Raw genomic sequence first — 13,251 nt, 5'->3', positions numbered from 1 at the left:
TTTTTTATCATAAGGGCAGCGACCAAATATCTCACTTTTCGAGTTCGGGAAGGCAGTTGAATCGTGTGGAATTTTTAGAACTATTCCCTTCATGATTAAGCGAAATTTACATTGCTTACCTACATTCACATATACCCCAGGTTGTTCCAGCAGTTTCCAGTAGATCTTGTATGGCATTCCTTCCTCTTAATCGCCATATAGAGTTGGCTAATGTTGTAACATTGCACCTCTTTTGATTTCTAAAAGTGGAACTGTGATTATTTAGCCTAGTGTTAAAGGAACCCTCTGTTGTGTGTGTCTCTTGTTGTTGCCGTTGTAGGACAACACCTCTGCTTGCTAGACTGCGGCCTCAGCGTTGCTTCGACCATTCGTTCACTGTCCACTCCCTGCTAACTCTACACGTACATCCCGCCTCTGCGCGGGGCATTAGGGCGTTCACTAACATTTTCTTTGACACTCGGCGCACAACTGAACAAGGCCCTAAACCGAACAACTGAGCCTCATCAAAGTAGATTAATCCCATATTCTTTTATGGAAGGGTTTGGCGGATTTTGTAACTGTAATCCTAGAGATAGATCCAGTTCTGTTGCTTGGAATGGTTCTTGAGAAGACAGAAGCATTCACAGTTTTGCTATTATGTCACTTGATAAAGGAAGAATATAATCACTGTTAGATGGGAGATTACTGGAGTTTCATTTTATATCTCTTAAATCACTCCACTGTAAACCTGTGTGTGTGTGTGTGAGAGAGAGAGAGAGAGAGAGAGAGAGAGGGAGAGAGAGAGAGGGAGAGAGAGAGAGAGAGAGAGAGGAGAGAGAGAGAGAGAGAGAGAGAAGATTTGTTAATTTGACCACTGCTCAGTTTTTCATCTCAGATATTTGTTGTCTTTGAAACTCAGATTCTTTTCTTTCTGTTTTTTGTTGTTTTTTTTTTTTACTTTTGGCAATGACGACTTCGTTCAATTAAATGTTTGGTTTTTACTTTCAAAACATCAACTCTATTTCGCGTTTATTTCTATCTGATCGACGAGGATTGAGCTTTTGGCGGAGGAGAATAATAATCGACGGAGTTATTGCACAGAATAAAAATAGAATTTCTGTGAGATTTTGGTGCAGTTGCCGAGTGTTATCCAATAGATCGGAAAAGGCAACTTGGAAGGCCTCCATGACGATCGGAAAACGATTTAGTTAAGCAATTTCGGTCAAAATGGAAAAGAATGGTGCAATCAAGACAGAATTGGAAGTGCATTGTAACCAGCGATGTATAACAGCATCTGGTGGTCTGGTCGATATACATTCCATTACTGACAGCAAATATCAAATAATGGTGACCACAGATCTCGATGTCAAGTTGCTTTTTATTTCTGTCATTTGTTTCCCTCCTGCAACGAAATCGGACATAACCTCGCTTGTCTTGATTTTCTCTCATTCGGATGGATTTCCTCAAACGGTCAATCAAATATCCTACATATAGGTGTCGAATTTTAGCACAAGGCCAGCAGTTTCGAGGTAGGGTGAAGATCGATTACATCGACACCAATGCTCAGCTGGTACTTAATTTACCGACCCCGAAAGGATGAAAGGCAAAGTCGATCTCGGTGGTATTTGAACTCGAGACGCAAAGACGGACGAAATGCTGCCAAGCATTTTGCTCCGCTTGTTAATGATTCTGCCATTTTACCGCATCAAATATCTTACATATTACGACCAATATTGATCTATATTGAGGTATATCGATCTATTAAATACAGAAAATCCCGATCACCATATTTATTTTGCATCTGCCAATTCTTTGGTTTCTTTGGCTTTAACTCGAACACCGTTTTAGAAAATATTTTCATCGATCCTAAGATAATTTTAGCTTCCACCAATAGAAAGGTTATTAATGGCCGGGCATTCCCAATCGATTAATTGATTTTTATGTAATCAGCAGAGACAAAACCAAAGAGTAACATTGACTGTGTCGGTTGTTAAGGAGCTACAAGTTAATTCACCGGATTTTCCCGAACAGAAATAGAAATGGTGATTTGAATAACAAAATAAGACGAAGGGTGGCTATTTTATCTTGAGTCAGGCATTAATAAGATTTGTAGCCATGTTTGAAGCGGTGGAGTGATTGAGGGGTCAGTGGGGGAGATGGTGGGGAGAGTGGTGAGGAGAGTGGTGAGTGGGGGGGGAGTGGTGGCTGACCGTAAGCAGAAAGTTTTGATGAGCACGAAATTCTCGGACCTCGAGTCACTTATATAGCTTTACAGATGTGTGTGTGTGTGGTGGGGGTGGGGGCGTGTACAGACATTCCTGTGTAACAGACAGAAGAGTTGTTTCTGAAAATGTTTCTGTGAAGTGGAATCTTCTCACGTAAAGCTATTTTCATTTGTGTTTCATGTTACGGAATTGCACATTACGACAATAATTTCAAAAATGCAATGTTTAGGTGAGCTATGCTCATCTTTATATATATATATATATATATATATATATATATATATATATATAAGTAAAAGGGCAGGCAATAGGTTGCTCTGCCGCATACCGAAAGAATTAGAAATACCAGTCAGAGACTGTTTATTTCAATTTTCTACAAGTGGGGGCTCCATATACGACATAACCCTGCAATTCACATACGCAAAATAGGAGGAGTAAATAAACGAAAACAATGCCTTACCGTTAATGGTGAACATGTTTCTAGATCGTAGGCGAGAAATTGCCTTATGTCTTTCTTCAGCACCATCTTCGTTAGATTTATCAAATGCCACCAGCCTCCACTTTTGACCGGGCGTCATCAAATAGTGGGGGGAAAGTGAGCATAGGCTAAAACTAAGTAGACGCTTGAATCCGTAAATTTTCCCTCCAATTACTAATTACTAATTATATTACCATCGAAAAAATTATTTACCCTTATTATATATATATATATATATATATATATATATATAGTGGATCTTGCAAGTATGAATTGGATTCGATCCACCATAGCCAAATTTAAATTTAACAACAAAGAAACAAAGAGGTGAGTAACAAATTGTCAGTGAATTACACAATATAAATGAGTACAATTTGCGAGGCTTCCACCCCACTCCATTTCACGGACCACAAAAAGGGTTTTGAAGCCAGAGTAGTTGATTCCACGCAAAAACCCCCCAAAACCGATTTTTTTTTCTCAGTGAAAATCGTGCGAGTGTTAAATCTACAAATTCAACAACATTTTCCCCATTCATTTCTGTTTACGAACATGTATGCGTGCACAAAACATGCAATAGGTGTACGTACGTACGTGTGTGTATGTGTGTTCGTATCTGTTGCCCATATATATTTATATTATATTATATATATATAATATATATAATATATATATAACATTTATATATAATATAACTAATTTCAACGGATTTCGCCCAAATTTGACGTCTATATTACTTTAGTTTTAAGGCGGCGAACAGGCAGAAACGTTAGCACACCGGGCGAAATGCGTATCCGTATTTCGTCTGCCGTTACGTTCTGGGTTCAAATTCCGCCGAGGTCGACTTTGCCTTTCATCCTTTCGGGGTCGATAAATTAAGTACCAGTTACACTCTGGGGTCGATGTAATCGACTTAATTCCTTTGTCTGTCCTTGTTTGTCCTCTCTGTGTTTAGCCCCTTGTGGGTAGTAAAGAAATATATATTACTTTAGTTTGGTTTGAAATAAAGAACTTGATTAGCTTAATAATCGTAACTTAATCCCGGGCAAGGCTGGGTTATACTGCTAGTATATAATAAATGGGAGAGCGGAATTTCATCCGTGTCTACGCTGCACCCTATATAATATTTGCAATCATGAAATTGTCATCACAACATCTTGATGTTACATGCTGTGCTGGTATCTTGAAGATGCTTGTTGGAGGTGGGGGGCTCCCGACAAGGTCCTTGCAACTGCAAGGATGATGATCGAGGAACTTGGTCGTAGGGGCCTTAGCGTTAACAGTTCCAAAACGCGAGCTCTGGCTTCTCGACCATCCAACTTCACATGAGCAGACTGTTAACCTGTTTACAGACTCCTTCCTCTCTGTCGAGGTCCCTCCATCAACGTGGTGCTCTCTTGGAGCCTTAATTACTAACCGAGCTTTCGAGTCCATCTTTCGATCCAAAATCACTAACTTTGAACAGGTTTTTAAAAAATCATGAGGTAATTGAGTCCTACCAAGGTTTTTTGATACTTAAGAATTACTTGTCGATTTCTAAGTTATTGTATTTTCTCAGAGTTAGTCTCTCCTATAGATTCCCGTCATCTCTCCAATGCTTTGACGACCTAATCGTCAGGAAACTCGAATACTTGGTCAATATCAGACTCTCCTTAGAGTCTTGCGATTAGTATGGTTTGGAGGTTTTTTTTCTTTCCTCCACCCACGCTTGCTCCCCTTTAGTAGGCAACATCTCGTTTCCAACATGGTCTAGTTCCAATAGGGAAATGGATGAAGCTCTGTTACAGTGGAGAGAGCTGGGTTCGTTAGTTCCTGTTACAGTTGAGGATGAGACAATCTGCACTCAGGGGCCACTTTCAACTCCCTCCTTGATCAGGCGTCGCCTACTTTCTGCTCGTGCAAAATTCTCGGGGGATTGGATTGATGCCCTGTCTGGGGCCAATATTGGAGGTCTACTCAGTCTTGATGATTTCTGCATCTCCATCGCACTCGGAGTGGGAGCTGACGTCTGTAGGGGACTGAGTTGTCGCTGTGGTAGGCCCCTCAATCTCACAGGTTTGCCTCGCCGTCGAAATACTGGTCATTTCGCTCGTCATACCGAGCTAAACTTACTAAGCGGGTCCTGGATCGGATTAATATCCCCTCAGATCTAGAGCCGGCGGGATTATTCTGAAGTGATTGGAAGAGAGCAGATGGTTTTAGCCTCTGTCCCTGGGCAAGAGGTAGGTGCTTCATCACGAACGCCACTGATTGAGACTCTTTTGCTCCCTCCCACATTCTGGAGGCTGTGGTAAACGGGAAGGTCACTGCTTCCGTAACCGAACGGGACAGAACCCTAAAGCATCGGGACCTGGCAGTGAACCGTCTCTTCCAGCCTGTGACGTTTGAGACGTTTGGAGAGACTAGGTTACTAATCGCGAAATTCTTGTCATCGTTGGCAGCTTGCTTCACCGAGGTGAAGAATGCTTAGCTGTTCCAACGCCTTAGCCTCGCCATCGCCCGTAGTAATATTGCAATCGTGCTGCCTGGCTACAGTAGGTTCCGTTGAACCTTGTGCTTTGCGACCACACTTGGTGCTGCATTGATATATTTTTCTTTCTTTTGTTTCTCCTTTTTTTCCCCTTTGTCTTTCTTTCGTAAAATGTATTCCTGTTCATATTTTGAATAAAAACTGGAGTCGGAAAAAGGTTTGATTATGTTATCCTGAATACAGTTTGAGAGCCTTGACGCTTGTAGTTTCTTTTTAGAAAGTCAAAAGTTATGGCCGCCCGTCATAGAGTGGCCGTTCGTTTCGCCTTCAGCCATTTGAGTTTGACGAGTCCCCTGTACCGTTAAGCACTTTATTGGTGCAAAACCAATGGTCACTCTATACCTTGCCATAACTTTTAACTTCCTGAAATGTGTGTGTGTGTGTGTGTGTGTGTACATACATACATGTACGTATTTATGCATCTCTCTCTCCTTCTCTTCCTTCTCCTTCTCTCTCTCTCAACGTAAGCCTGACTCTCTTCTCTTTTATCTCTTTTCTTCTCTTCCATCTCTGCCCATTTTCTCCCGGACATTCCTTGAGTATCTAACGTAGGACTATATCCAAAACATTTACTCTCTAACTTCTAGTGTTTCTTTGGGCATCAACCCCCCCCCCTATAATATTAATAGTAAATGTTCTTTGAATTTTCTTTTTCTTTCTTTTCTTTTGTCATTTGCTTTTGTTTTACATGCATTTCATTCGCAAGATCCGGGTGTTTTCCTAAACTTAAACAGTGAGATATTTCGTTGCTGCCCCCATGAACAGAAGTTCGTTTTGACAACGTGGTCATCTCCATTTTCGAACAAGTAAACGACAGGTGAACACACACACACACACACACACACACACACACACACGTCTCTTACCAGTGTCGAAGTTCCAATAAAAATGGTGAAGGGTTCCACTCTTCAGACGCCATCACTGTTTCTAACAAAGACAAGATCTGAAATTTGGGTGAGATTGGGTTGGTGCCATTGACCCTAGTTGTTAACTGGTACTTTATTTTCTAAACCCCTGAGGCATGAAATGCGAAGTTGACTTCGACGGGTTTTGAACTCAGAATATTAAGAGCCGGAACAAATAGCGCAAGCCATTTAGTTCGACGCTCCACCAATAACGTAATAATAGTTTCCAATTTTGGTACAAGGTCAGCAATTTCGGGGGGAGGGATGAGTCAGTGACATCGACCCCAGTACATGACTGGTACTAATTCTATAGACTCTGAAAGGATGAAAAATCAAGTCGACCTCAGCGGCATTTGAATTCAGAACATAAAGGCTTGCTAATCATCCTGTCAGCTCGCTGCCTTCGCCAATAATTATGTAATTAATGACAAATCTAAATATCATTATTTGTCCTTGATTGCAATTATGAAACTTTAAATGCTTAATATCATTCGTGTTATTGAATTTTTTTGTTTTATTTTTCTTTCTAGGATAAAATGGTGATTAAGTTAATTTCATGAGAGACAACCAAAATTTGTGGAATTATAAAGAATAACTGACAAAGACTGTAAACAATGACGTATTATGGTAAAGCCAAGAAACATCGAGTGGAACAAAGATTCTGAGACAATTCTTTGCGGTGATGTGGGTGGGGAGGATCGCTTCAATTCTGAAGAATTTATTTTCAAATCGACGAAGAACATAAGGAATAACGGATAACAAGGGGCAAGTAGAATCACGGGAATCGAAAGCGAAGTCAACAGTAGCAGAATATATTGCAGGGAATAAACAGGCATCGATTAGAATTGAATAAAAGGAGAAGAAGCAAATGTAAAGGAAGTTGAAGGTTAATTATTAGAAGACATATTAAAGACAGATCAAAAAGATTAGCAGAAAATAGGACACACACCTTACATACATATACATACATAGCTTCATATATACATATATTATGTATTATATATATATATGAATATATAAGAATAAAAGAAAATCATAGAAGGATCTTGAGAGAGAGAGAGGGCTCAAAACATCTACATTTTAACTGAACTATCCTGAAAACATGTAATAGTAAAATATTGGTCGTAAAACGGTCATAGAACGGTCATACAATAATTATTTTTGACAAAGACAATCGTTGTATATCAATTAAAATTAATCATGTCCTCTTTAGAAACTGCACCTTCCAATAATACGAAGCAAGTAAGTAACATTTTAATTAATTAACAATTTAATGGATGATTTAATTATATAAATTTATTAGGTTGAAAAGAAAGTCCTGTCACATTTTTGACGCGATCTCTTGGAGAGTATTTTTTCGATACTAAACAGTAAAAGCATGTTTCCTCCTTTCTCTGCCGATTACTTTCTCTTGAAATAAATTTATATTCGACCCAAATCAGACATTGTATGCTCTATGAATTCACAAGGGGAACTTCAGCAATAGAAGGGGCCAGAAATATTCGTTCTGTCTATAGAACTGATGATTTCAGTGTTTGCACATTCCAGCGATGATTTGGCCACTTATGTTCAGAAAATTTTTCTCTCGCATATTCTCTTCGATATAGACAATTAAGTTCTGTCGATAGTGAGCTTCTGAAAATTGTTGCGGAAGAAAATCCAGAGCAAACCGCTTGAGAATTATCAAAACAATTCATATCAGATGACACTTGGATCATAAAACACATCCAGGAACTAAGAAAAGTGTCTAAACTTGGTCAATGAATTCCTCATCATCTCAATGCTTCTCGGCTTAATCAAAGAGTTGCCATCTGTTCGTCATTGAAAAGAAGACTTACTATAGAACTTTCTCTGGGTAAAATCAGCACAAGTGATGGAAAGTGGGTTCTCTGTAACCATATCCAGTAAAAATGATATTCACCCAATGAAAAGAGAGAATCTCTCCACAGACCAGAACTCGAGAAAATGTCATGCTTTGTATTTGGAAGAACATGAAGGGTTTCGTCTATGAGGAAGCGTTAAAGCAAACGAAAAAAATGTAGAGAAATATTGTCATCAGTTGGAAGCATTGTGCAAATATTTACAGAAGAAGCACTCTTCATTGGTCAGAAATAAGGAAGGGATTCTGTGACACAATAATGCAAGATTTTATATTCCTCAAGGAATAGATTATAGGACTAAATACGAAAGTTTAATCTGATCTTCCTTACTCTTCTCACCTTGCTACATCTGACTATCATCTCAAATCATTGCAACTTTATTTAGAGAGAAAGCAGTTTATTGTGAAGAGGTTAAAGACGATATTGTTTCTTTGTTTCAAAACCTGAAGAATTTTATGTTCAAGGAATTGGCAATTTGTCAACGAGATGGCACGATGCTATATTAATGGATTGAATATTACGTTGATTAAATTAAGACCCCCCCCCCAAAAAAAAAACCTTTGCTTCTTTTCCATCTTGAAATGCAACAAGTCTTCTTATCCAACCTAATAAATATTCAAATTAATGCTTATTTATATATTCAATTAACCATTTAATTATATATCATTATCTATTTATTTATATGTCTAATTAATTATTCATATATACTTAATTGAACTATTAATTATAAATTTAATGATCTTTTTACCTATCTTATTAACTATTAATTGTATATTTATTTATAAATTTAACTATTATATATATATGTATATATATATGTATGTATATATATATATATATATTATATATATATATATATATATATATATATATTATATATATATATATATATATATATATATATATATATATATATATATTATATATATATATATATATATATATGCTTTTCCTATTGTCGTTTCTCTCAGTCCGCACTTGTAGCCACTAATCCTTTTTTTATTTTCTCTCCCTGTTATTTCTGTCTTCCTTTCTGAAGAGCGTAGGCTCGAAAAGTAAAAGACTTTCTCACTTCCCGAGCATTAAAATGATACATCTGTTTGTTGTTTACACACCCGTCTTCGTCTTTTATTTTTTTGTAAATTCTCACTATACAAACATACATATATATATATATATATCTATATATATATATATATATATATAATATAATATATATATAATATATATATAATATATATATATATATATATATATAACGGGAAGCTTTATGAAAATAAACAAAAGACGAAGGCAGGTGGAAACAAACGAACAATTGTATTAGTATGGCGCTCAGGAAATATAAATAAAACAAGTCTTTAACGTTTCGAGCCTACGCTCTTCAACAGAAAGATACACACAGAGAGAAAAACACAGAAAGAAGGAGAGAAAAAAAATGCGTGCAGTAGCTAACGAATCAACATGGCGATATATATATATATATATATATATATAATTATCTATTTAATTATAGATTTAATTATCGACTTAGTTTTAAATTTACCCTATTTACCCGAGTATAAGAACCATCCTTGCATCAGATGCATCCCTTTTTTACAAGTATAGTTTGTGGAAAAAAACAATTTTAGTATATTTTTATTATAGTCTTATTGAAGGCTACTTTAAGGTGGTTTGCAGAGGAAAATGTACGATTCGGTGCACGTAATTACAATGCTGTGAGAGTTTACTGAATCAAAGTGTAAAACCATGAATTTATTGTAAATTAACGATGTGATGGGAGCAGCGACATCAATTTTATTATTTGTTTTTTTTAGCTCAATTGTATATTTGTTTATTTTTCGTTCAAGATAATTCCCATACAAGATGTAAAACTCGTATTTTTTTATATGAATTTTCGTGTCACCATCATTGGCCACCAGGGTGGCTCACCAGATTAGCTCACCACTACTATGGTTTTGTTGTCATCCACTTGTTGCAAATAGCTGAAATAGCTGATAGGAGGATAAAATTTAACGTTCCTTTAATCTTTCTAAAATAATTTTTCTAGATAATTCCAAGATGTTCCTTGGATGCAACCCAGCCATTAAATAATGTAACACACATAACAAATGGCGGTTACGCAGTGGAGGGAAGGAGGCTAAGAAACTGATATTTTAGTTGGTTTTCAATATCTTATTATTAGTATTAGTAACAGTTATTGTGCCTTGCGGATTTATCCAGCTCCTTAACCTAAAACACTTGGACTCCTGTCAGTAATAATGGCTGCATTAGACACATGGCAACGCCTTTTCCATTTTGTCCCCTGGAACCCTGAAGTGGACTGGCAAGCCTTTGAATGTGAACATTTATGTTCGTGTCAACTCAATACCGAATTCACAAAGATGCCTTCTTTAATCTTTCCTTTGTCAAAGACACAACTCGAAAACAAGTTCCTATTAAATTCAAATTATTACTAAACATTTCTTGAAACCGCTTATTATGAGGTCAAATGTCAGTGTGTCACAGATGAAGTTGCGTTTTCATGTTTTCCCACTGAAACTCCAAACATGAACTCTGCACTTCGACAACGAATGTCGACGCTTGCTCTCTTTGTGGGACATTTGTCAAATTTGCAAACTGGATTTCTGGGTCGAAGGCAGAAGCATTACCTTGCCCGCTCTGAAACATTAGCGCCGACTGTTGGATGTGGTCAGCATTCGTTAGGGACATGGTGAACTCCATTGGTTGGAGCTGGCTCAGTCCACCCCGGGGCGAATGCCACCGCAAATACAAATACAAAAAGTTGCGTTTAAGAAAAGTGTTAAGCTTTTATTATTAGATTTCTTAGTTTAATTCCACCGGCGCTCTAGCTACAATTTTTCGACACATTTAAACATAATTTAATAAAAACGTGTTATACTCCAGAAAATTCACTCATTATTTGCTTAATTATATTCAATTATCTATTTAATTATTCAATTTAATTATCTATTTAATTATTCAATTTAATTATCTATTTAATTATTCAATTTAATTATCTATTTAATTATTCATGCAGCCCGGTAGAGATTCCCTCGTTGGTTCGTAAATAAACAGCGATGCAATAACTGCTTTTGGCCCCATGGGCCTCAGTTGGTCAGGCGGTCAGCGATGGAATAAAACAGCGCTGTAAAACAAATCTATTAATTAACACAACTAATTAGTATGGCTACATTAATTAACAACCGATTCGTACAGCTCAATTAATTAACACAACTGATTAGTAGCGCTCTAGTAATTAACACACTAATTAGCACCAACTTCTGACTCAAGTTTTTTATGCTTTTCAATTCGTTGTATTTGCGTTTTGTTTGTCAGGTCCGCATTTGTCCCAGTGTCAAGTCTGATGTCACGGATGGAACGACAGATGGGAGTAATGCAACCAATCAGAAACGTCGACCATCTGTTTTCCCGAACGCTCATCGCCGACGTTCATCTTTCCAGTTCAAGCAATTGGCTTTGTCCAGCTTTCATCGTTTGAGTATGGCTACCAGCAGTGACATAGAATGTCTGCCGAAGGTCCGGCAACAAAACACCTATCGAATCGACCCACACCCAGACAGCAAATTCGTCGAATCTAAGGTAAAGAACGCCGTTTATGAATATCTGTGTGAAGAACTGACCAACGTGGAATACAACGACAAAGATTGGAAACTAAAGACAAGAGATATTGGCGACCAACTACGGAACCAAATTAAATCTCTCGGTTTTCTCCGATACAAAATCATTGTTGAAATATTGATCAATCCTAAAGGTGCGAACAATGATTTGATCTTTGGCAGCCGGTGTCTCAGTGATCCGGACCGGGATCGATCTATTGCCGTCGTCTTCTCCAATGATTCGCTGTCAGCTGTGGTTTGTGTTTATGCCATTTATTACGATTAACACATTATTTTCATGGTTTGCATTAGAAACGGGTACCACTAACTTTACATGAAATGATTATTAAGGCAAGTGGATATATATATAGAGAGAGAGACAGAGAAAGAGAGAGAGGGGGAGGGGAGGGGGGAGAGAGAGAGCGGGAGAGAGAGAGAGAGAGAAAAAAATTGAAATAATGGAAATAGTATTTTCTAAAATGAAACATTTTGTGCGCTCGTAGAAGGCTCAACTTTGCATACAGGACCCGAGGTGACATTTTGAGATATTTAAAAAAAAAAAAAGTTCATCAGATGTGGTATATGGTGCACGTGACAATGTGTGTGTGTGTGTGTGTATGAATGCATCTGTATGTGTATATATACCCTTATAGAAAGTGATGTTTATGAATGTTATTCCCGAACCTGCTCGGAAACAACCACAGGAAAACACATCTGTTTTGGCGGGTATTAAAAATTTCTTATTAAAAAATCTGCCTGATGAAAGTGACTTTTTTGCGTAAAATTATTTTTTAAAATATCGACCATATTTTAAAAGACTTTATAAATGAAGATAAACAATGAACTGTATACAGTTACGTGTCTCAATATTTAACAATTAAACTAATACCAACAACGTTCAGATCATTTCAGACATTTATTCTTTGATAAAAGAAGCAGAGTTTCACTTGAAGTTTCCCAAGAAAACAACAGCAGCGAATATGAAAATGAAATATTTCAAAGCTGATAGGAATAGAAAATAAAAATAACAACAAACTCCGTAATTCAAAACTAAAACAAAACAAAACAAAGTTAACCACTTTGTTACAATGTTTAAGTTTTTATGTATTACGAGTTGGTATCAAAAGGTTCCCGGACTAATTAGGTTTAATTAAAAAAATAACTTATTTACCAAAGTTTTAACATTCTCTCCTTCGAAATGGTCGACTTACGCAGCAATACCGGTGCCAGCATTCCTGCTACATTTGGAATCCGGTCTGAAGTTGTTTCTGTGAGTTGAGGACCTTCTGCAATTCGCTTTCAAAATGGGGGAAGGCCGGTTTATGGGATTACCTTAGGTTTCCCGTCTATAAAAGGTTTAGCTTTATGGGGTGTCATCAGATCCCAAAAACCTGTTGGCCCGTGACCTCTTAAAAGTATGGAGGGGGAAACGTCTCACTACTCAAAGGTACAGTTACCTTTGAGTGAAGCATTTCCCCCTCCATATTTTTAAGAGGTCACGGGCCAACAGATACTCCATAAAGCTAAACACTTTATGGACGGGAAAGCTAAGGTGGTCCCATAAACTGGCCTTCCCCATTTTTAATATATACTGCTCTACATCTTAGAGTGTGCTTCTCCTTTCGGATTTATGTTTTCTA

General features: G+C 37.3%; 1 protein-coding gene across 2 annotated transcripts in view; it reads left to right on the top strand.

Annotated features, from left to right (window-relative positions):
* The window catches only part of LOC115232430 (tctex1 domain-containing protein 2-like), a 29,221-nt gene extending 16,295 nt beyond the window's left edge, over positions 1-12,926 (top strand). For both annotated transcript variants that reach the window (XM_036500709.1, XM_029802301.2), the window contains exons 2-3: positions 6,645-7,356; positions 11,331-12,926. In XM_036500709.1, the coding sequence (XP_036356602.1) occupies positions 7,315-7,356; positions 11,331-11,897 (609 nt within the window). In that variant the 5' untranslated portion in view covers positions 6,645-7,314 and the 3' untranslated portion in view covers positions 11,898-12,926. The remainder of the gene's footprint in view (positions 1-6,644; positions 7,357-11,330) is intronic.
* Positions 12,927-13,251: the final 325 nt, after the last annotated feature.

Source organism: Octopus sinensis, linkage group LG2 (genome assembly GCF_006345805.1).
Source record: "Octopus sinensis linkage group LG2, ASM634580v1, whole genome shotgun sequence".
Taxonomy (NCBI): Eukaryota; Metazoa; Mollusca; class Cephalopoda; order Octopoda; family Octopodidae; genus Octopus; species Octopus sinensis.
The sequence above is the reverse complement of the archived record's forward strand: the minus strand, read 5'-3'. Positions and strand labels throughout refer to the sequence as shown.